At 46.7% G+C, this 24,858-nt stretch overlaps 2 protein-coding genes across 2 annotated transcripts in view; both read right to left on the bottom strand.

Moving 5' to 3' along the window:
* LOC133372425 (nuclear receptor ROR-beta-like) overlaps positions 1 to 6,745 on the bottom strand; it is a 60,077-nt gene extending 53,332 nt beyond the window's left edge. Inside the window, exon 1 of the mRNA XM_061601021.1 lies at positions 6,441 to 6,745. Within this exon, the coding sequence (XP_061457005.1) occupies positions 6,441 to 6,447 (7 nt within the window). The 5' untranslated portion in view covers positions 6,448 to 6,745. The remainder of the gene's footprint in view (positions 1 to 6,440) is intronic.
* Positions 1 to 24,858, bottom strand: part of TCF3 (transcription factor 3) — a 271,367-nt gene that overhangs the window by 50,668 nt on the left and 195,841 nt on the right. The window lies entirely within an intron of this gene.

Below are 24,858 nucleotides of genomic sequence, written 5' to 3'. Positions count from 1 at the left end.
TTCGGTTTCCGACGCAGTGCGCCGGATGGATTTTTTTCCATGGAGCACCAGAAATGTGGGAGATTGGCAAAAAAAACCATATAGGCCACAGAAAGCTGCCTTATATGGAGTCAGAGCCATGGCCCCATCGAGCTGAGTACCACCTAGAGGGCCGCATTTAGTCCCTCCGGCTCCCCACCCCAACTTAAAGTATGGCGAGCTGCAACAGGACATGTCAAGTCTTGTGTTTGCTGGATTGGACCTATGCTTGCCTGCCCTCCCGTCTTGCTCCGAGGAAGCCCATTAGCCCAGCTTAAAAGCCAAAGCCTTCCTCTCCTTTCTCATGTTGTTCCTCCAACCCCAAGCAACTGGTCTTCAGAAAGGTAGACTGCTACTGAACACGGAGGCTCCACTGAGCCACCACGACTAATAGCCACTGGCAGACCTCCATCCAGGCAAGCAAAGAGGCGTTATTCAAGTACACATCCCAGCCAGGCAAAATTACACTCAAGGAGGTGCAAAGCTAGACATGCTCAGAGGCACATGAACAGCAGCCATTTACACATTGCTCTATGCAACTTTATCTACGCGAGTAGCTCGGAACTGCCAACTTAAAAAAAAAAAAAAACCACAGTGGCTTACAATAAAATAATTAAAACATCTTCTAATTACAAAATCTTAAAAGACAACAACGGACCCCCACAAAGTTGAATCAAATTAATTCTCTAATAAACGCTTAGTGAAGCAGCATCACTTTTTCAGCAGGGGCAATGAAATATCAATATTGTTCCCTAGGTTTCTCGCCTCCTATAATTTCTAAATTGAGGTATGCTAAAGCATGGTCAGCCATCTCCCAACGCGTAATGGATATAGAACTGCAAACCCATTTAACTGTACCATCTGATAAGTTCAAACTCATTACTGCCTACACGCACTTCGTACCAGCCCAATATCTCAGTAACCTTTCCATTGTTAGATACAGGAAAGCCTTTACTATGGCAAGATTCAACGTAATGCCATCAGTTCTCCTCAAGGGCAGATTTCATGGAGTCCCACGCGCAGCTAGGCTGTGCCCGTGTGGGATCGGAGAAGTCGAGACTATAACGGATGTGCTCTTATATCGTACTTTTTATCAAAACATTCGTTCTTTCAGCACCACTCCTATCGTCCAAATGTTTCCTGGTCGTGATCCTCTATTTTATACGAAATTTTTGCTGCAAGATCACTGCCCACAAATCACATATATTGTTGCTAGATTCTGTGCCATGGGTATCACAACTCGTAGAACAATGATAACTCAAATGTCTACATGAGAGACCCGGCATTGGAATGTCTATTTTAGTTTGTCTTAATAATGGTTTTAAACATTGTGTGATGATTTTGTATTGGCCTTTGGCTGTAATAAAATTCATTTCATTTCATATCAATATTGTAAGCAGAGCTTGGAAAAGTTACTTTTTTTGAACTACAACTCCCATCAGTCCAATCCAGTGACCATGCTGGCTGGGGCTGATGGGAGTTGTCGTTCAAAAGAGTAACATGTCCAAGCTCTGATTGTAGGTGCCACTCTCACTTTGATGCGAAGGGTGTCCCAAAGGATTGATGCCACTGACATGAAAACAGTAGAAGTGGCCATTTCAACCACCGGACTGAAATGGCTTTCTTCGAGCGCCGCAAATTCGCTCGACGAGACAAGCCAAACACGACAGATTCACACATAGAATCATAGAACAGTAGAGTTGGAAGGGGCCTATAAGGCCATCAAGTCCAACCCTCTGCTCAGGAATCCAAATCAAAGGATTCCCGACAGATGGCTGTCCAGCTGCCTCTTGAAGGCCTCCAGTGTCGGAGAGCCCACTACCTCTCCAGATCATTGGTTCCATTGCCGCACATGTCAACAGGGATGTTACAGAGATGTGCACTGCCCTTTCCTGTTGATAATAAAGACTCAACTACCACGGTGATATGAGAAGGAAGAGGGAAGTGCATAGCCAAGCAGACACCGGATCTTGGTAGAGGCGCTAAACCAAAATGGTGCCAGTGGTTGTGACGTTGCAGGGAACCAGGCTGTGGGTTTAGCCGGCGTGCAAACAGAGGCCAGATGGATGCTTGGATCCAGTGGTACAAGCGATGCTTTTCTCGGCTATGGCTAATCCCTTCCAAACCCCATACACAGCCATCCCTGCACACTCCTGGTCTGGACCTCTAAGCTCATCAGTGAATACTAGAGAAAATATTTCCCCCTGAGCTGCTTCATTCTAATCTCCACCCTTATCCACCCACCTGCACATTATTCGACGTTGCCAGCCCACCGGCTGTCTCTGCAGACTTAGATCTTCACTGCGGCCATGTTTTGAATAGCTCACGCTGAAAATATGCGACGCATCCATGTGCAAGCCCATCAAAATGGCCGACGAGAAGGAAACGTATGGCTCAAAGAAAACGCCGACAAAATGGCAAACCAAAACCACTGGTTTTAAGTGAGAAAGGGTTAGGACCAGCAGGGCAATTTGGATTCCCCAGACCTGCTCCATACACTGGTTGGGTATTTCGGATCGAAGGCCTGAATCGGCCCAATCCTGATTTATCCCCAAAGCTATGGGCACGGCTCTCTAGTCCAAGAAAACATATGCCGTAATATAATTTGTTAGTGTTTCGGGGGCCGCAAAATTCTTTGCGGGCTTTTCAACAGGATGGAAAATTGACACAGGCCACAAGTTGATTTACAAAGGTTTGTCTGGGAGGAGGAATCGAGAAAGGTAAAAAAGGAAAGTCTTGTGGTGGTTGTGGGGAGAGGTTATTTTGTAATAAAAGTGTGCAAGTCTCCAACTCACACAGATCCCTTCTTCACAGTCCAGCTGATATTTGTACCAGCACATGGTCAGGAAAGATGGCCCAAATAATTGCTCCACTTTATTGCTCAAAACTGTAACACAACAGCAGTCTATAGCAAACAGAGCCAAAGCACATGACCTGCTTGGTGTAGCAACATGCAAGCTTTTGGGTCACACAGAAACATTCTTCAGGCCCCAATTAGGCTGGGTGTCACTCAAAAGCCTGCACATCCTTATCCAGAAGAAACAGCCACAATAGTACAATCTCTCATTTGCTCTCTGCACACGTAGGGATTCTAAACCCCTTTTTCCTCAGAAGTAAGCCAACAGAGTTCAATGGGACTTCCTTCCCTGTGGGTATAGGAATCGGTCTGCCTAAAAAGACACAGAGAGAAGGAAACCGCTCTGAAAATATGCCCAAAACAGCCCTTAGTATGTTTTCAAAGTCCTGTAAATCAGGTTTTGCGCTATATATATATATTGGCCCGATCTGGGGGTCATGACCCCTTAAAAAACTGGGTCACCAGATGGCATGAACTGAACGTTGGGGGGGGGAGAGAAAGAAATGTGTATCAGCAACATGTGGCAAGATCTGTCATTTCGCTCGGGGAACACTCAGGACCTGGTTGCGGAATGAGGTGCTGTCAGAGCAAGACTCTTGGGCAAACGTCCAGATCCCCACTCAGGGGGAAAAGCAGAAGGGCCGCCCCCTCTCCAACCCCACAAAGTCATCAGGGCCAACTTACCTCCTTTTGAAGCAAGTGCAACAATATGCTAAATGAAAGAGGCCTCCCCCAGACCATGTCTAAAATTCCTGAGCCGCATTGCTCCTTGCAGACCCTGGTTATAGGCCGAGAGGAGGTTTGAGCGCTTGCATTTTTATTTTTTTATTTTTGGAAGAGGGTGCTATCCAACCTAAGAAGATCCATCAGGGGCTCATCACAAGTAGCCCCTTGTATGCAGCTGATACTGGAAGCCCGGGCTTGCCATTGTTCATTTCTGGCCACCGGAAAGTTTCCAATTCATTGCTGCAGGCAACGATCACAGGGGCGCCTTGGGTATTTTGCAAGGATGTTCTTATCGATGGCAGATGTAAGGGGGGCCTTATGACTCTCTCTCACATACAAAAATACACACACACATATTAATTAATTCATCACTGACAGCTTGCCTTGGGCAGAAGATCCCAAAGGCTGAAGAAAAGGGGTGGTCCTACAAGTCAAATTAGCCCCAGGCTCCCTTCTCAAACCAAATAGGGGAAAGGGCCACAGCTCAGTGGTTAGAGCATCTGTTTGCAAAAGGTCCCCTGCCTGAAACGCTGGAGAGCCGCTGCCAGTCCATGTAGGCAATACTGAGCGACACTGCCCACTACACTACCTACCCGCTCACTACGTTCAACATCTAAGGCCCTCCTCCGAGCTCCGACTCACAGGGAAGCTCGGAGGGTAGTAACAAGATCTAGGGCATTTTCAGTGGTTGCCCCCGAATTATGGAACAGTCTGTCTGATGAGGTGCGCCTGGCGCCTACACTTTTATCTTTTAGGCGCCAGGTTAAAACCTTTTTATTCTCCCAGGCATTTTAACCTATTTGTGTTTTTAATCTATCTTGGTTATTTACTTGTTTAATACTGTATATTTTACTGTTTTTGTGATTTTATTGTTTTTTATCCATGTTGTGCACCGCCCTGAGAGCCCTTGAGCTGTGGGCGGTATATAAATCGAACAAAATAAATAAATAAATACACTTGATCTTAGCCAAAAGGCCAAGAAGTGTGCAGTACTGAGCTAGATGTCTGGCTCAGTGTAAGACACCTTCTTATGTTCCTAAATCTGTTCGCCGCCAATATCCACTCGGGAATCTAGGGATAAAAATTAAAAACTACAACCGTGACCGTTTGCCAAGGCTAAATTCTTGCCAGGGCTCTTAGGAGGTAGCAGTGTACAAGAGTACCTCTGAGAATGTGCAGAGTGCATGGCCCTCACCACTACATAAACAAGGAGGAGGGAGATCTGAGCCCGGTCTCTTTCTCTGTTTCCGGAAACCACTGTTACTACGCACTCGTATGAAAATAACACAGATCAGATGACTTTCTCCCGGTCCAGCCATATGAGAAGCCAACCAATTACGCAAGACGGCGGAAGCCTTGGAAGACGAAGGGATGCACAGGGTAGTCTTGAACATGTTTACTCAGAAGTAAGCCCCACTCTTTTCAAGGGGGTGGAGTGGGGGACTTGCTCCCCAGTAAACGTAGTTCAGGATTGCAGCCTGGGAGAGATTTGCAGCTCTCTCTCTCACACACACACACTAGATAACAATACAAGTTTTTTTAAAAGAAGAAAAAGTTAGGAATCTAATTCATAAAGTTCAAATGGTGGAGGGAAGATTTCAGAACCCTCCAAGAGAAAAATTATTCCTCTATGCAAACACATTTCTCTCTCTGCAGTCATTTTTTAAAAAACTGGAAGACGACATCCAATGCAACAAATTGTATAGAATATATTATCATTGCCATCCCTTCAGGTCTCATCAACAACATTACAAAGATGATAATAATGATAATGATAATAATATAATAATAAATTGCTGCCTCTTCAATACAAGCTACTTTACAACAACAGCATGACTCAAAATGCAAAACTAAAATGCATTTGGACTCAGCCCTACAGAAGACCCACTGAAATTAACTGGAGGTGATTGATGTAGGTCCATTAGTTTCAATGGGTCTACTCAGAGTCAAACTTAGATGGCTGCAACCTTGCGCAGCCTCCTTCAAGTCACAGTTTGTCCGTTCCATTTCCCTCCATGCAAGATGATCAAACCCAGTGGGTGCACAATCATATTTTTTTTAAAAGCCATATTTTCAAGCCATGCACCTTAAAGTTGTTCAGCTGCAAAGTGACATCTTTGCTTGATGTTGAGAGGAAATAACATTTTTTAAAAGGGAGGGGGGATCAAGAGCACAATCCAGCCTCCAAACTAACCACCCTTAAGGCTGCGATCCTATGCACATTCACCTGGGAGGCAGCCCCATGGAGCCCAGTGGCATTTACCTCGGAGTAAACACGCTGCCTTGTTAAGATTACACAGCCCCAAACACATTTACTACCGAGTCAACCTCACCAAGCACAGACTTACTTCTGAGTAAACGCGCAGGCAAGCCATCCCGCTCCCAGTCTACTTGGGGGTAAGCCCCATTGACTTGCACGGGGCTTACTCCCAGGTTAAGGACGCATCTGTTGGATGACAGCCTACAAATCGCTCTCGGATTGTATCCAACTTTTCCTTAGCCCACTGATTCTAATGGGTCTCCTCCGAGAAGAATTTACTTGGCGGCAACCCTTGGATCCCGATGGAGGAGATTTACTTCTGAGTAGACACTGTGAGGAGCGCAGCTTTGGATCCGGAACCAACCCCTCAAAAACACTGGCATGCCTCCAGCTGAGAGTAGACCCACTGAAGTCAAACGGGCGGGTCTACTCCGAGGAGGATCCCGTTCAGGAGTCTCTCAGGGTGCGTTGTGTGCTTTTTAAAATCCTCAATGTGGGGCCAGATGATGTCCAATTGAGATTTTATTTCCCTCCACCCCAATATATATATTAAAGGTGATCAAACTATGGGGCACTTACCTCGCATGCTGGCAGATCTTCCTTTACAGAGCTACCTCTCCAGGAAATCGCATGAAGAAAAAGGAGAAATCTGTTCAAAAGCAAAAACTCCTTAAGAGGAAGAGGAGGAGCGGGATGGGTGGGTGAGTAGGGAACGGGAGGAAAATAATAAATACTATCAAAAATAAATAAATCTTCCCCAGCTGGCTTTCGTCTCCGCGCTTGTCTGGCTGACCCGAATTGCTGAGGAATCAGAAGTGCACCTTCCCTCTCTCGATGTGCCAAGCGCGCTTGCAGAACTGCTAACCTACTTTTCCACAAAGGCATGGAGAAATTGCACATGACAACCCCCTGGCTCGAGCCCCGCCCACCTCATGTCAATTTCAAGCCTCCGCCCCCTCCTGAAGCCCCGCCCCCTTGGGCCCAGGACCCGCCTCCTCTTCTCCCCCCACCCCCGTGAATCCCTGCCATTATGTCATCCCGCCCTGGGTTTCCTGTGTGATATAATCCGAGTCTCATCTCTCTCTCTTCCTCCCTTTTTTATTTTCTGCTTGCGTTTTTTCCCCCCTCCGTCTGCAAAAAAGAAATAGGAGTGTAGTGGCAAATGCATAAGTGATAATCACGACCACACATGCCGTTTTGCTGCTGGGTTCAGAGAGAGATCCTTGTTTACGCCTTCTCCCACCACAACAGACCCAATCGGCTCGAAAGGGGAGCGTGTTAGCTACTGAGAAGAGTCTTCTCCGTAGCTGGCTCACCTCCTTTCACTCTGATGGGTCCCAATCAGCAGGAAAGGACAAGGCTAGAAGACTTTTTTCAGTGGCTAACACACTCCCCTTTTGCGCTGATTGGCTCGTAGGATGCTGGAGACATAGGGACCCTGCTGGGACCCTGACCCCAAAACGTAAGGGGTCTGAGAGCCTGGACGATTACACTCCTGTTTACATTATACTGTACTATTTATTTATTAAATCTGTTAGTCGCTCTTTTGCACGCATATGCACACTCAAAGTGACTTACAGTTAACAAAAGAATGAAAATGAAAAGGTTAAGAAGTATATATAAAAAGTTAAAAACAGTCTATAAGGCAGTGGAGCAAGCCTTCTCGAAGTCCCCCCAAAGCCTTCCAAGGGTGAAGAGAAATGTTCTCGCCTGGCACCTAAAGATGGATCCTGATGTCGCCAGGCGTAACCTCTGTTTTAGCAAGTGTGGGGAACTTTTGGCCCCCCAGATCTGGCTGAACTACAACTCCACTGGCCAGTCTCACCTGTAGGGCCAAAAGTTCCCCACCCCTTAAACGTTGGTAGTCCATGTGGCTTCCCTCCATCTCCCTGTAGCCAGCATGGGCCATGGGCAGAGGTGATGAGAGTCATAGTCCAACAATATCTGGAGTGCACTGCGTTGGCTAACCTTGTATTAAAGGGTTTGGGGCTGTGTACAGACGATGCATTTTTTAAAAATCACATGAATTTGCCCAAAGGGTCCTGGGAACTGTAGTTTACCCACTCACAGCACCCTTAATCAACTACAGTTCCCAGAAATTTTTGGGGGGAGGAAGCTGTGTGCTTTAAATGCTTGGTATGTACACAGCCTAAGTTGTACTCAGAGCGGACCCACTGAAATCAAAGGGTCACGTTTTATTCATCCTTTCCCAACCCAGATGTTGCTGAACTACAACTCCCATCGACCTCAGCCAGCATGGCCTCTGGCTAGGAATGATGGGAACTGTAGTCCAGCAGCACCCAAAGTTCCTCAGATGTTGCTGGACTACAGTTCCCATCATTCCTAGCCAGAGGCCATGCTGATCCCATCTTTCCTCTGAAGAGCTCAAGGAGGCATATGCGGCTCGCTGCCATCTGTTTTGCTCTGCAACAACCCTGCAAGGTAGGTTAGGCTGAGAGACAGCAGCTGGCTTCAGAATCATACCCTGCAAGCTTCACGGCTGAGGAGGAAAACCTTCGTCACCCAGGTCCCTAATCCGACTTAATAAATCACTACCGCCTCTTAATCATGCCCATTGATTTCAGTGGGACTACCCTGGGTATGACTTTGCCAGGCACAACCCATTAACTATTATGGGTTGTATCCAGTGTTAGTCATGCTCAGAGTAAACCCACTGAGTTTTTGTAAAAGTAATTTAATTAAGTCCATTGATTTCAATGAGTAGAATTTGATGGCCTCTAAACTTGGTCACGTTGAGTAGACCCATAGAAATCAATATGGCTTGTGATTAACTTAAGCCCCATTTATTTCAGCCGCCAGCCTTAAGGAAGTACAACTAAAGCAACAATTCTCACCCCACTTACATGGTGGAAGTAAGCCCCATTGAATTCAATGGGACTTACTTCTGAGTAGACATGGCTAGGGGCCACAGCCTTAGTCTGGATCCAACAAATTAAAAATATTGCCCTATATCCAACTACATCATACCCAGAGTAGACCCAATGAAATCAATGCACATGACTTACTTATGTCCATTGATTTCCATGGATCTCATCTGAGTATGACCTAGTGGACATGACTTACTTATGTCCATTGATTACTATGGGTCTACTCTGAGTATGACAATGGACATGACTTACTCATGTCCATTGATTTCAGTGGGTTCCATCTGAGTATGACTTAGTGGGCATGACTTATGTGCATTGATTTCAATGGATCTAGTCTGAGTGGACATACTTATGTCCACTGATTTCAATGGGTCTACTCTGAGTATGACTTAGTGGACATGTCTTATTTATGTCCATTGATTTGTGGATTTATTCTAAATATGACTGAGTAGACATGACTTACTTATGTCCATTGGTTTCAATGGGTCTATTCTAAGTATTCCTTAGCTGGGTACAAGAAAGAAATATGATCTCTACAATACATCAAATCTATTGTTTCTACTTACTAAGCATTATTAATTACACAGATATCTCCTCCAAGAAGCTCAAAGTAGTGCATCTCCATTTTGTCTTCACTATAACCCTGACAGGTAGGCTAGGCGGGGAGATAACAACTGGCCCACGGTCACCTGATGAGCTTCACAGCCAAGCTGGGATTTGAACCTGGGCCTCTCCAATCCTTAACCAGCACGCTAACCACTACAACGCACTGGTGGTTTACTAGGCACATTGTTGGACTCCAACTCTCATCGTCCCTGACCATTGACCATGCTGGCCTCTGGGAGATGGGAGTCCATCATCATCTGGAAGGCACAGATGTTCCCCATTCCTCATCGAAGAGGCTTCCCTCTCTCTCTCTCTTTCACATGCGGTTCCCAAGTATTTTTTTCCCTCTTGGACCACGGAGGGTCTTGGTGGGCCACTTCATGATGTTTCGGCCTGTTGTGACAATTGTCATGCGCTGTGCGAGATGCTATCTGGCTTTTAATTGTGGCTTTTATCGCTTCTTTCATTTCTCCCTTTAGATTTTATCACATTAATTTGCGTTCCACAGAATTCAACAAAAACACAATTAAACATGAGTATGAACATCAGATGAGGGCTTGCGAAGCTCATCGTTTGGGAACCCCTGCAAGAGGAAACAGCGCACTCAGCGCAGAGTTCCACTTTGGTCACTGTGACTGGTTGGTCACAGGAGGCTGGTCTAGATGTGCCACTGCTTGATCTTCGATCAGGGATGGTGGACCTGTGGACCTCCAATTTCCATTAGCCCTAACCATTGGCCATGCTGGCTGCAGGGGCTGGTGCCAGTTGGAGTCCACCAACCTGTGAAGGTCACACACAGGTTCCCCAGCCTCTGCTTTGACCTTTTTTGAAAGACATCAGCGCGAGAGACCTTCATCGCTTCCGGTGGTGGTGGAATCCATAGATGAATGAAGACATGCTTGGTGCTCTTCTTCCTCACGAAAGTATTGCAACAGCGGACCGTGGCTCAGTGGTCGAGCCTCTGCACTTTGTACATGAAACGATTCCTGGCATCCCTGGGTAAGGCTGATGATGGTTCTGTCTGTGGAATGGGAGTGAGGGTGCTGTCTTTTCTCCTTGGCCTCAATCAGTTCGCATATCAAGCCAAATCGATCAAATCCACACTTTCCGAAACAGGTGCCCAGTTTGTTTCCGGGTTTCACCTTTAAAGCCCTAAATGACTTAGGCCCCAAATATCTGAGAGGCCGCCTCCTTCCTTACAGATCCTCTCGGGTGTTGAGATTGACAGAAGGGGCCCTCATGGGAGTTCCACCGCCTTCAGAAGTCCAAGGCCTGCTCGTGGTGGCCCCTCAGCTGTGGAATAGAATTCCCTCTGCCAGTAGTGTACTGGCAAATGCAGAAGTTCAGGGTCCCTTCATGATCATTACAGCCACGCCCCTCCCATCCCCTCTTTTTTGCTTCTGGGTTTGAAAATTGAAAATGGAAATGGACTGCCTTCAAGTCGATCCCGACTTATGGCGACCCAGGTCTTCATGGTAAGCGGTATGCAGAGATGGTTTACCATTGCCTTCCTCTGAGGCTGAGAGGCAGTGACTGGCCCAAGGTCACCCAGTGAGCTTCATGGCTGTGTGGGGATTCGAACCCTGGTCTCCCAGGTCCTAGCTAGTCCAACACTCTAACCATTACGCCACACTGGCTCTCGGGTTGAGAATTAGATCCTTGTCTTTTCTCTCAACAGCAGTCGTCCCTAGGAGCCAATCAGCATGCAAGGGAAGAGTATTAGCTACTAGGAAGAGTCTTCTCAGTGGCTGACTCACCTCCTTTCACTCTGATTGGCTCCAGTCAGCAGGAAAGGACAATGAAGCATGCAAGAAGACTTTTCTTAGTGACTAACACGCTCCCCTTTCATGCTGATTGCCTCATAGGATCCTGGAGACATAGGGACCCTGCTCCCAAAAAAGCAAGGGGTCTAAGACCCTCCGAGACCCTGGACCACTACACCCTGCTTATATGTCTCTAGCAGTACTGTAGTGGCAAATTCAGAAGTGCACGGTCCCTTCATGATAGTCACAGCCACAACCCCTTCTAAGATTATACAACCTTCTAAGATTATAGAATAATCTGGCCAGGTTTGAATACTGCTTTCCGCTTCTCTAGCCTTGTTAATGCCTTCTCCCATGACAGCAGACAGCCCTAGGAGCTAATCAGGATGAAAGGGGAGTGTGTAAGCTACTGCAAAGAGTCTTCTCAGAAGCTGAGTCACCTCAATTCCCTCTGATTGTCTCCAATCGGCAGGAAGGGGCAAGGATGTTAGAAAACTCTTCTCATTGGCCAAACTGCTCCCAAAAAAGTAAAGGGTCTAAGACACACACCCCCGAGACCCTGGACGACTATACCCCTGGAATTGCAGCTCTGTGAGAGGTAAACTATATTACCCAGCTTTCTTTGAGAGGAAACTGTCTGCTTTAAACGTGGAGTGGGGCGTATGTAGCTGCAAACGCACATGCAAGGCGTCCTTTCCAAATAGGTTCATCTATGGACACTTTGGTTATGATGATAGCAACAATAATGAATGCAATAATCAGAAAGCAAACAACTGCTCTGTAGAAGGCAGAGCTGTGTAAGGGACCGGACATGGGCTCCTTCCCCAACTGACCACGCGCACGGCCTTTTAGAATCATAGAGTTGGAAGGGGCCTTTACTTTTTCATTGCGCTGTTTAACAGGCTGCTTGCCTCTCCAGACTCTGCAGCAGGCATATCAGAATTCATAGGCTCTCCAGGCCTATCCATGCAGAGAAGCCCTCCGATTGCAGAAGATGGAGTGATTGGGATGCAAAATTCTGTCCATTTAATTTCTCATTTCTGTAATCTTAAAACCAGTTCTCAGTTCTGCAGCAATCTGGGAAAAATATTAATCCTCATGAAAATTCTCCAGTGCGTTCGTGTGAATTTCTCCTAATACGCACATTTTTGTATTGACTCCTGTGCACATTTTTGGCAAGCCGTTTCTCATCGTATTGTGCATTTGTACATGATATCTTCACTCATATCTTTTCATTTTTTGTTACGCACACTCTTCTCCCTCACCTATGCATTTTTGTAAACGTTGTTTGGTTGGCAAGCTGCATCGCAAAACTCAAATAAGTTTTGACTGATGTACACATTTTTTGCAAGCAGTTTCTCCTAATACAATGTCTTTTTTGGTATGTTGTTTGCATATTCATTTTTATAAACATTTCCCCCTAATTTTTGTATTGTACCCATGTTTATATTAGGAACACTGCATCGCCAAAATTTGGATGAGAATTTTGAAGGACGTCTGTCTTTTGGTCTTCATATTGTTTTGGAAAGAGCAAATTTGATAGGTTCGGCTTGAAATGCGAACTGAATCAAAATTCTCGCCCATATCTAGAGAGAAAAACTCACTGCCAACCACTATCTGGGTCTTGGAGTTAGCAAAATCCCACACGGCGAGGACGGGTGAGTCTGTTCATTTTGGTTGCTCTTGCTTTCTTGTGGTTTTTCTCTCTCCCAAGGATGATCTTCAATTTACCTCATTTCTGCATAAATCTTCTGATTATTTTTTTAAAATGTTCCTCACGAAAATTCATCAGCATTTTCCTCCTAAGGTTGCATCCTGTTGACGTTCAGTTCAGAGGGAGACCCATTGAAATGAACGGACCTGAGTGAGTCATGTCTGTGGATCTACTCTGAGTAGAGATGAGTGACAAATTGTAACTTGCATGCTGATTGGCTGTCTTCTAACATGCTCCCTTGACCTCTCCTGATGACAGGAGCCAAACAGAGTGACAGGAGGTGGGTCAAACACTGAGAAGACTCTTCTCAGTAGCCAACACCCTCCTCTTTCAGGCTTATTGGTTCCTAGGCATTAACACAGATCTCATTGTGTGCAAAAAAGCAGTTAGGGGGCATGGCTGTGATTAACATGAAGGGATCCTGCACTTCTGAATGTACCACTACGCTACTGCCCAAGGCATTTTGCTGCCTGAAGCAGGGGTGGCAGGATGTGTCCATTTTCCTCTTCTCAGTTTCCCCTTTTGTATTTGGTTCTCCATATTCCCACAGCAATTTTGCCATTTCTAAACAACATCCTTATGAAGATGCGACTGCGTTTTTCCTGGAAACCTCTCCTGATAAACACATTTTGGCATGGGGGTTTGACTCATGCGCCCATTTCTGCAAGCCATTTCTCCTAATACAAGGCATGTTCGTTTGTGAGTTTCACAAATGTATTCATTTTTAAGCACATTCCCCCCCGATACATGCATTTTTGCAAACACTGCCTGGTTGGAGAACGGCGTTGCAGAATTCAATTAAGTGCAAGTTTTGATAGCTGTGCTTTGGTTCTCAGATCAGAAAGCGCAGATTTTATTAAATTCAGCTTTAAATGCATCCTGAATCATCACCATCACCATCAAATGTATTGCCTGCCCTTCATAAGCTAGTCCCAGGGCAGGTCCCAGTATAAAATACATGATTAAAAACGGTTTAAAACCAATTACATTCCCAACCAGAGAAGGTCCTAAAATCTCTCTCTCTCAAGTGACAAAAAGCCAGGGTGAAAGATTGCGCCTTCAGCGGACGATGCAAGCTATACGGTGAAGGTGCCAGGCACACTTCTGTGCAAAGGGCAGGGCTGTAGTCATGCAGGGACTTGTGAGGTCTTAAACCCCTTACTTTTTTGGGAGTGGGGTCCCAGCAGGTTGTTTCCAGCATCCTATGAGCCAATCATCATGAAAGGGGAGGGTGTTAGCCACTGAGAAGAGTCTTCTAACATGCTTTGTTATCCTTTCCTGCTGATTGGAGCCAATCAGAGTGAAAGGGGGTGAGTCAGCCATAGAGAAGACTCTTCTCAGTAGCTAACACCCGTAACACACTCCCCATGCATGCTGATTAGCTCCTGTTGTTCTGGGAGAAAGTGCACATGGGAAGGACTGAGAAGTGTGGAGATGACGACAGAGAGCAGGCAAGTGAATGACAGGATGTGGCTATGAGAGGGCATGGCGTGACTATCATGAAGGGACCCTGCACTTCTGAACTTGTCACTACACTACTGCATATAAGTGAAAGGCAATAAAAACAACAAACAATAATAATAATGGCAAAAAGGAGGAACCAGGGAACTACAGACCAGTCAGACTAACATCAATACCTGGGAAAACTCTGGAGCAGATTATAAAGCAGTCAGTCTGTAAGCACCTTGAAAACAATACAGTGATTACTAGGAGCCAACATGGATTTATGAAGAACAAATCCTGCCAGACTAATCTTATCTCATTTGTTTTGTTCGGAAAACCTCCCTTGTAGACTGTGGGAATGCCGTGGACATAATATGTCTTGACTTCAGCAAAGCTTTTGACAAAGTGCCCCATGTTATTCTGATTGGCAAGCTAGCTAAATGTGGGCTGGATGGAACAACTCTCAGGTGGATCCACCGTTGGCTACAGAATTGTACTCAAAGAGTGCTTCTCAATGGTTCCTTCTCAAACTGGACAGAAGTAAAGAGCGGGGTACAAGTTTCCAAACTGCATGAAGTATTAGTTCCCCTCTTTTCAGCACTGGTTAGGCCTCATCTTGAGTAGTGTGTCCAGTTCTGGTCTCCCCACTTCAAGAAGGATGCAGACAAACTGGAACGGGTTCAGAGGAAGGCAACAAGGATGATCAGGGGATTGGAAACAAAGCCCTATGAGGAGAGACTGAAAGAACTGGGCCTGTTTAGCCTGGAGAAGAGGTTGTTCGGCGATTGCACTGCAACCTTCAGAGAAGTGGACATTTTGAACAGTAGCTTCCCGTTGTGTAATGGTCCGAGAAGTGCCCATTAGATCACTTCTCCTTAAAATGCAGACAAACTCAAATTTGTCCTCCATCCGCTCCCTACCGCATCATCTCCTTCGTCACTCCAACATGCAGATTTATAACCGTGGCAAAGGAGCCTTCCACATCACGGCCGTGGCATCCTTCCCTGTCTGCTTGCGGCCCTAATTAACCAGTATTTACTGTGATCTGCACCACACCCCTGCAGCATTTTTTTTTAGGAGGAAATCAAAATATATAATTAGGGAATTTTCCGTTTGGCACCTCCCCTACTTGACAGAGGACACTCATCTATTTGAACGGCTGTCAGAGGACGGTCCTCTGTTTGAAGGTGTTGTCTATATGCATGGCTGACCAGTCCAAATTCAGTTGGGAGATCTTCTAGGGCTCCTTCTACTGAGTCAGACTTTGGGTCCATCTAGCCCACTACTGGCGACCCTGACTGTCAGCAGCTCCCCACGGTTTTAGGCAGAGAGTCTTGCTCCGCTCTACCTGGAGATGCCATCGGGTTCGAATCTGAATCCCTGACATCTGCAGTCTGAAATCCTGGAGAGCTGCCGCCGGTCCAATACTGATCTAGATAGACCAACAATCCGATCCAACTGGGAGTAAGATTTCTTCTGTTTTTGTTTTGTGACCTTGCTTGCAAAAATGCCTATTTTCCTCAAAAAAAAGGTAAAGGTGTCCCCGCACTTGTAGAGCGAGTCGTTTCCGACTATTAGGGTGAACGTTTACTAGGCAGACCGTATATATGGGGTGGGATTGCCAGTTCCGTCCCCGGCCTTTCTTTACCCCCCAGCATATGCCAGGTACTCATTTTACCGACCACGGATGGATGGAAGGCTGAGTGGAGCTCGACCCCTTTTACTGGAGATTCGACTTCCTCCTTCCGTTGGAATCGAACTCCGGCCGTGAGCAGAGCTTCGGCTGCGTTACCACCGCTTACCACCCTGCGCCACGGAGGATCTTTACCTTTCCTCAAAACGCCTTGCAAAACTGTCTTTCTTGGGACTTCAAATGCTGATGGGTTTTCCAACTGAGTTGGAAACGTGGCAAACAAATTAAGGCTGGGGGGGGGGAAGAGAAATTGAGAGAATGAAAATGGGCTGATGCGTCCATCCTCCGCAGATATAAAACAACCAAACTTCCAAGAGGTTTGGAGCGTGTTTATGGAATTTCTGGGAGGAAGGGAGGGATATAAATTTAATAGATCAACTAATAAAGAAAGAACTCTTCGCCAAGTAAAACCCACAAGTAGAAGAAGTGGGACCTTTTTTTCTGCTGGGTTGAGATCCTTATTAAGCCTTGTCCCACAAAAACAGATGTCCTTGGAAGCCAGTAAGCATGAAGAGTTTTAGTTACTGAAAAGAGTGTTCTCAGGGGCTGATGTGATCACCTCCTTTCACTCTGATTGGCTCCAATCAGCAAGAAGGGACAAGGAAGCAGGTTAGAAGACTCTTCTCAGCGGCTAAAACACTCCCCTTTCATGCTGATCGGCTCATAGGGTGCTAGAGACAGAGAGACCCTGCTCCCAAAAAAGTAAAGGGTCTAAGACCCCCTGAGATCCTGGACGACACCCCTAAGTGAGAGGCCCAATGCAAAGCAGGGATGTGAATCTGGGACCCGAGCAGAATGCTGACGCTCCTTTATCTGAACCCACATCTGAGCATGTGAATCTGAATGCTGCATGACAGGCCGAACACCTGAGGATCAGAAATGAAAATGTTGTAAACCCCCCCCCCCAAAAGGGTGTGTGTGAAGACAGAGGGAAGTGGGAGCTGGGAGGGGCATAGGAAGGGAATAAGGGATTGTGTTGTTTTATTGTAATAATGTGAAAACCCTAATAAACTATAAGTAAATAAAATAAAATAAATACACCCCAATGGTAGAGCCGGCTTTGATTGTGCTATATGTGCTGGATGGAGAGAAGCACTGCAGGGTATACAAGAGTGTGTGTGCCTGTGTGCCCACATATGAGAACATGTTTCCCCATGTCCTATATATAGTTAGGAACTGTCCCTCCGCAGAGCTGCAAGGGGGAAGGGGGAGGTAAGAGAGAGAGAGACAGACAGATGAAAGACGATTAAGAAACGCAAATCTGAGAATAGGATTAAAGGCCTGCAAAACAGCCAGGGAGGCGATCATTCCCAAACGCTATGATGACGGGGTGGGTTTTTACAATAAATGCTCTGAGGAGGTTGCTCACTGTGCCTCTGCGTGGCCTGAGGCTCCCGGAGTGGCTTGCGTGCAATCAGTTCATGCAAGACAGTCCCTGCCTGCAGGTTTATAATCCAAAGATACAAACACGACACACAAGGAGAGGGGGCAGGGAGGAAAGAGGGAAAAAGCAAACCCAGGCACAGGTTCTTAAATGCTGGTTCTTGTCATGATGGGCTGTCATGGGAGCAGTTCAGGGGAAGGAGGTGTCTGATGGAGCCGGTCTTTCGGCAGAGCGGATGGAATAAGCCCTGCTTCTAATCTCTCCCCTTGAGGCAGCCTGATGGAACACCCACTGCCAGGTAACAGCTGAAGGAGAGGACGTCTGTGGCCTTCCCATCATCAACCCTGACTACTGGCCAGGCTGGCTGCTGGGAGTTGGAGGCCAGCAACATCCAGAGGGCCACATGTGAGGCATTCTTCCACCTCTCTCATGCAGCAGGGAAAGACTGCCTCTTCCATCGGGGCTGGGGAACCTGCTGCCCTCCAGATGTTGCCAAATTGCTGGAAACCTGCTTGTAAAAATATGTATTTTGGGCAAAATGGCATACCAAAAAGTGTTGCATTAGTGGGAGAAAAGAGTCCTTATCCTGATTGGAGCCAATCGGAGTGAAAGGAGACGAGTCAGTCCCTGAGAAGACTCTTCTCAGTAGCTAATACACAGCCTCCCCCCCCCGCCTTCATACCGATTGGCTGTGGTAGTGGAGTTTGCACTCACGAGATGACCGGGAGAGGAAGAGCGGCGAGAGAAAGTGGGAGAGGGGGCGTGGCTGTGAGGGGACGTGGCGGACCCTGCACTTCTGAATTTGGCACTGCACTACTGATGAGGACCCTGAACATCAATCAATCAATCACAATGCTGTGAATAGATCTGGCGGGAGGGGGGAGAGGAATGGGCAGTAGGCCCAAACTGACAGATTTGGCCATCACTACCTGCTTTTATAATATGGGATGCAGGATGCTCGCTCTCTCTTTCTCCCCCCCCCCAAAAAAAATGCTGGTTAGGCTCCTTTGCTGTTACTTGTTACAAGCCTAATGTTCCTCGCCAAACGTCCTACTCTAGAAAGATGCAACTCCAGATGATGCCTGATGTTAGACGAGCGGAGTCCTTACCAAATCCCAACCCCTTCATCTGTGCTTCGTTGCCCCCCCCATATACCCCATTTCTCTTCCAACGTAACAGCTGCTGTCAAAACGGCCTTCTTGGCGATTACGCCCAAAGTAGGTTAGTGGGCCAGGAGGATGCTAGGAAACCAGTTCACTGGTGCCTTTCCTATTTTTCTCTTGATTTTCGCTCCAGCCGGGGGATCAGATTTCCATCCACTTCCCCCTCCCCCTATGTGCCTCCCTCCTATCCGGACCGCGAAGGCAACATTTGTGGATAGAAATAAGAGTGCTTGGATCAGAGGGGAGGGGGCAGGAAAGGGCGCCCAGTAAAGACAAATTCGATTCCGGTTGATGCCGAATCGTTCAGATTTAATTCAGTTAAATTCATTTTCATGCCCAATTGAGCAAATTTGCACTTTTCAAAACGAGACCCGAGAAGCAGTCACCCTTTGAAATTCATGCTTATTTTTTTATTTTTTTATTGCATTTGTATACCGCCCCATGGCCGAAGCTCTCTGGGCGGTTTACAACAATTAAAACATGAAAAACAAATATACAAATTTAAAAACACGTTTTGTTTGTTTTTAATCAATTTAAAAACACATGCTAAAATGCCTGGGAGAAGAGGGACGTCTTGACTTGGCGCCGAAAAGATAACAGTGTTGGCTCCAGGCGCACCTCGTCAGCAAAATCATTCCATATTTTGGGGGCCACGACTGAGAAGGCCCTCTCCCTTGTTGCCACCCTCTGAGCTTCGCTCGGAGTAGGCACCCGGAGGAGGGCCTTAGATGTTGAGCGTAACGTACGGGTGGGTTCGTGTCGGGAGAGGCGGTCCATCAGGTATTGTGGTCCCAAGCTGCTTATCCAAACGTTGTGATGCAGTTCGACAACCGAGAGCCACGTGCCAGGGGTGGATGGGGCCAGGGGGAAAAGTGGCTGCGGCACCCAATGTAAAACTTACCTTTGAAGAGTTAGTTCCCTTCCTGGGGCGGTCAGACTGGCTTCCTCCCTGCTCTCCTTCTGTCGGAAGGTGAAGACGTTTCTGTTCCGGCAGGCTTTTGGCAACTGGCTGCAAGGGCTATGAAATAGGGTGCTATTTTTACGCGTGTGTGTGTGTGTTTAATTGCAATGTCTTGAATGGCTTTAATTTTATAGTTAGTTGAATTACATTTTAATTATAACTTCTATATATGTTTTATTGATACGTTTTTAACTGTATTTGTTTTAATTTTTGTTCAGCCGCCTTGGGTCCCAGTTCTGGGGAAAAGGTGGGATATAAATCATTTTGTTGTTATATGCCTTCAAGTTGATCACGACTTATGGCGACCTTATGAATCAGCGACCTCCAAGAGCATCTGTGATGAACCACCCTGTTCAGATCTTGTAAGTTCAGGTCTGTGGCTTCCTTTATAGAATCAATCCATCTCTTGTTTGGCCTTCCTCTTTTTCTACTCTCTTCTGTTTTTCCCAGCATTATTGTCTTTTCTAGTGAATCATGTCTTCTCATGTGTCGAAAGTAGGATAACCTCAGTTTCATCATTTGAGCTTCTAGTGATAGTTCTGGTTTAATTTGCTCTAACGCCCAATTATTTGTCTTTTTCTCGGTCCATGGTATGCGCAAAGCTCTCCTCCAACACCACATTTCAAATGAGTTGATTTTTCTCTTATCCCCTTTTTTCACTATCCAACTTTCACATCCATACATAGAGAGCTAGAATATCATGATCTGTATGATCCTGACTGTAGTGTTCAGTGATACATCACAGAATCATAGAATAGTAGAGTTGGAAGGGACCTATAAGGCCATCAAGTCCAACCCCCTGCTCAATGCATTTGAATATAAATCATTATCATTAATAATAATAATAATAATAAAGTTTCAACACACACTCACACACATACCCATCACAATCCTACCTCTAGGCAAGCACGAAGCATGGTCAGAGGTCAAGGACAATCCCAGCCAGGCAAAATCACTCAAGCAGGGTGCAAAACAGGGCCGGTGGGGAGAGTTCCAAGGGCCAGACAGAGATGCCTGGAGCGCCACATTCGCATTCTGGGCCTGAGTCACCCCCTGCTGTTCCTGTTTGGTTTTTTGTTTAAATCAACAGGGGTCACAAAATGGCACCCACCACAAGGGTTATAGCAAACACGTGTTGATCTTTCACTCAGCCAAAGTAGTTCTGTCACGCCTGCTCTCATGAGCATAAACAGGATGTATGCCCAATGGCAGCTGGCCGCTCCATGTCAGTGGGGCAGTGGAATCCGCTCCAGGTTTTAGTCCGAACTTTCCAGGAACTGTCCAAAGGGTTTGGAGCCACCAGCCGCAAATGCTCCCCAAAGTGCAGAAAGTCCGCTGCAAATCCTGCTTGCAGCGCAGCGAGTGGGTCACACCACGAGAGCCAGGTACCAGGAAGCCGTCGGATGCGTGTCGGTCTGTTCACATGGGCACTCTCACTACCCGTTAACTTGTGAATGTGGGGCAAGGAAGAATGGTTTGTTTAAAAAGTCAGTACAGCAGAGAGGCCTGCTCCCTGCACGATGGCTTCAGGATGCCTCCTATAAGCCTGATGGAAAAGCAAGATCTATGGGACTACTGATGCTTTGAATCCTTCCATCTTATACTCAGGCTGTGCATGTGCGTAACTAAAACATATTTTATAAAGACACCATAGACTCCGCTGACCTCCTTACCAAGGAAACCAAACGCTGGGTAAGTGCAGAGACCCCTGGAGATCTCTCGCCGCTCAGAGACTGGGGTGGCTCGCGACAAAACAAAGCCCTCTGAGGAGAGACTGAAAGCACTGGGCGTGTTTAGCCTTGAGAAGACTGAGGAGAGATAGGATCGTGCTCTTCAAGTCCTTGAAAAGTTGCCACACAGAGGAGGGCCGGGATCTCTTCTCGATCGTCCCAGAGTGCAGGACACGGAAGAATGGGCTCAAGTTGCAGGAAGCCAGATTCCGACTGGACATCAGGAAAAACTTCCTAACTGTTAGAGCCATACGACAATGGAACCAATGACCTAGAGAGGTTGTGGGCTCTCTGACACTGGAGGCATTCAAGAGGCAGCTGGACAGCCATCTGTCAGGAATGTTTTGATTTGGATTCCTGCATTGCACAGGGGGTTGGACTGGATGGCCTTATAGGCCCCTTCCAACTCTACTATTCCGTGTTTCTATAAACCCCCAAGTAGGACCTGGGAAAAACAGCAACTCTCCTCCTTTAAGATTGGAGGCCTGTCGATGCAAAATAGACGGCCTGCTTTGCATGATGCAGAGGGTCAGGGTTTCAGTCCAGCAGCGTAGTGGCAAATTCAGAAGTGCAAGAGCCCTTCTTGGTAGTCACACCACGCCCCCCTCACAACTACACACCCCCGGGATTCACTGTCTCTTCAGCAATTACAGAATTATAGTACCAGAATAAAAGTGCTATATGCATAGGCTCCCCACCCTCTCTCTTTCTTTCTCAAAGCTGCCAGAAACCTTTCAAGTTTAAGAATTCTGAAATAAAGCCAAGTGTGAGAAAAGGATTTGAGAGACCAAATCACTTTGCCATGAAGCTCACTTCTCACTTACCCTAGGAGCCAATTAGCATGAAAGGGGAAGGTGTGTGTAAGCTACTGAGAAGAGTCTTCTCAGTGGCTGACTCACCTCCTTTAAGTCTGATAGGCTCCAATTGGCATGAAAGGACAAGGAACCATCTTTATTAGCCAAGTGAGAAGACTCTTTGCAGTGGCTAATATGCCCCCCTTTCATGCTGATTGGCTTGTACATAGGAACCCTGCTGGGATTCTGCTCCGAAAAAAAGTAAGGTGTCTACGACTCTCCACGGACCCTGGCTGACTACACCCCTGGTTCGGTCTCTGCATCACCAATTAAAAGGATCACAACAATAACAGAGCTGGTAAAAGCTGGACTGGGACAGTATTTGGTGCTGTAAGACAGGCCTGAAGAAAAATCTCAGTGCAGAATTTTATTTTCTCCCCCTGTGTGTCTTTCTCTAGCACGGCCCCACACTAATCAGCTCCAATAAATTCTCTAGTGAAATAATTAAGGGATAAAAACAGAGAAGGAAGTGGAGGGGGTGGGACGGGACACTTCTCACCCGTTCCCAGTTCCTCCAAGACAGATAAAAATTAAAGGCAGCTGTTTTGGCTGAATCAAACATTTTTCTCTTCTTCGCTTTGTGCGCTTTCAAGCCATCGCCCTCCCCAAACCCTCTTCTCGGTTTTAATTATTCCCTCCCTTCCCACCGTCATTAAAACTCTCTCCAACTTGGCCTTCAAGTTAATCTCTAGGCACCTTCAAAGGAATCCTCTCCCTCTTGTGCTTTTGAACTTCCAGCCAAACAGACACAAATTTGCCAGCTTCAAAACAAACGAGTTCTGCCCTTCACCCCAACCCCGACTTGAGGAAGCACTGGAACGTAGGCAGCTGCCCTCTAACAAGCCATCTGGATCAGTGTTGTGGACACTGACTGGCAGTGGCTCTCTGGGGTTCCTGGCAGGATGTCTTTTCCAGCACTACCTGGAGAAGCCGAGGATTGAAACTGGGACCTTCTGCGTGCAAAGGCAGGTGCTTTGCCCCTGAGCTCTGATCCTTTCCCTTAAAATAAATCAAGATTCCAGACCTCATGGTTCTGAATAAAAGGCCGATTTAAGTACGAATAGGAAACAAAACCACACCGTGGGTCTATCTAGCTCAGTATTTTCAACATAGTCCATCAGTCTCCAAGGATGCAGGTAGGGGTCTTTTTTACAGCTCTACCTAGAGATCATAGAATCATGGAGTTGGAAGGGGCCTATAAGGCCATCCAGTCCAACCCCCTCGATGCCAGGGAATGGAACCTGGGGCCTGCTTCTTGAAAGGCAGATGATTTACCATTACGCTATGGTGAGGAATGGAAGAAACATTTGATTCAGTTTGCATTTAAAGCCAAATCGATCAAAATTCATGCACTCCAGAACAATATGGAAACCAAAACACAGCTAACCTTGGAAATTCACACATTTTGTGATGCAGTTTTCCAGCCAAACAGTGTTTACAAAAATGCACACATTTGCAGACAGTGTGTACAAAAATGAGTATCTTCATGAAAACAACATCCAAAAATGCATTTTATCCGGAGAAATTGCTTGCAAATGTGTACGTTAGCCCAAACATGGGTTTGTTAGCAGAAATTTGCACTGAAGTGCTCGAGAATTTTCATGAGCTTTATTAACAACAACAGCAACAAATTGCTGCAGAGAACTGGATTAAAAATTGGAAAAATGGGAAACAGAGTCTGTACAAACACTCTGCTTTTTGTGGATGCCTGGAAGCTTGAGGGCCGCAGGAGGGCAAGGTGACAGAGAAAGGCCTCCCTTCCCCGGCAGTCTATCACCTCTCGCTTGGCAACATACACTTGGTTACGTGATCTTTGTTATAATCTGGCCACTGCTTGCTGCTGCGACGGTTTGGGGTGGATTTCTCTAATAGAGCAAAATAGCTCCCAATTAGGTCTGGCAGAGTTGCCAAGGCTTGGTAATTGTTTGCATTAGCTAGCACAGACATCGAATTAGAGGCCGGCTCCTCTCTTCCGCGGATGGGGCCAACACTCTCCCAACTGTCTCTGAAAACTGCCAAGGAGCATCAGAACCAGGTCGGACCAAAGGACCATCTATGTGATCCAGTGATGAGGAATCTGTGACCATCTAGAGGTTGCTGGACTCCAGCTCCCATCTTCCCTCACCATTGGCCCTGCTGGCTGCTGAGAGCTGCCGGAAGTTGGAGTCCAACAACCTCTGGAGGTCCCTATCCCTGCTGTAAGAGGAATCGCCTTCTCAGGAGGGGATGCCTCCTCTAAATAGAGGCATTCCTCCATCTTTGGCTTGCAAGCAGGGGTGTAGTCATCTGGGGTTGTGGAGGGTCATTGACCCCTTACTATTTTGGGAGCAGGATCCCAGCTGGGTCCCTATGTATAAGCCAATCAGCATGAAAGGGGAACTTGTTAACCACTGAGAATTGTCCCAATCGCAGCAATCGTGCTGACTGGAGTCACTCACAAGTGAAAGGAAATTAGTCACCCACCGAGAAGACTCTTCTCAGTAGCTAACCCACAGCCTCACCTTTCATGTCGATTGGCTCCTAGGAACGTCTGTTGCAGTGGAGGACAGCAAGGGAGACAAGGAAAAGGGGGTGTGGCTGTGAGGGGGCATGATGCCACTGTCATGAAGGGACCCTGCATTTCTAAATTTGCCACTACACCTCTGCTTGCAAGTAGGAAATAGTACTTGATAGAACAGGGATGGGAGACCTGTGGCCCTCCAGATGTTCCTGGATTCCAACTCCCATCATCCTTGACCATTGGCCAGTCTGGCTGCTGGGAGTTCCCAGCATTATAGTCTTTTCTGGTGAATCATGTC

The sequence above is a fragment of the Rhineura floridana genome, chromosome 18 (genome assembly GCF_030035675.1).
Source record: "Rhineura floridana isolate rRhiFlo1 chromosome 18, rRhiFlo1.hap2, whole genome shotgun sequence".
Taxonomy (NCBI): domain Eukaryota; kingdom Metazoa; phylum Chordata; class Lepidosauria; order Squamata; family Rhineuridae; genus Rhineura; species Rhineura floridana.
This window is presented reverse-complemented; position numbering and strand designations above follow the sequence as displayed.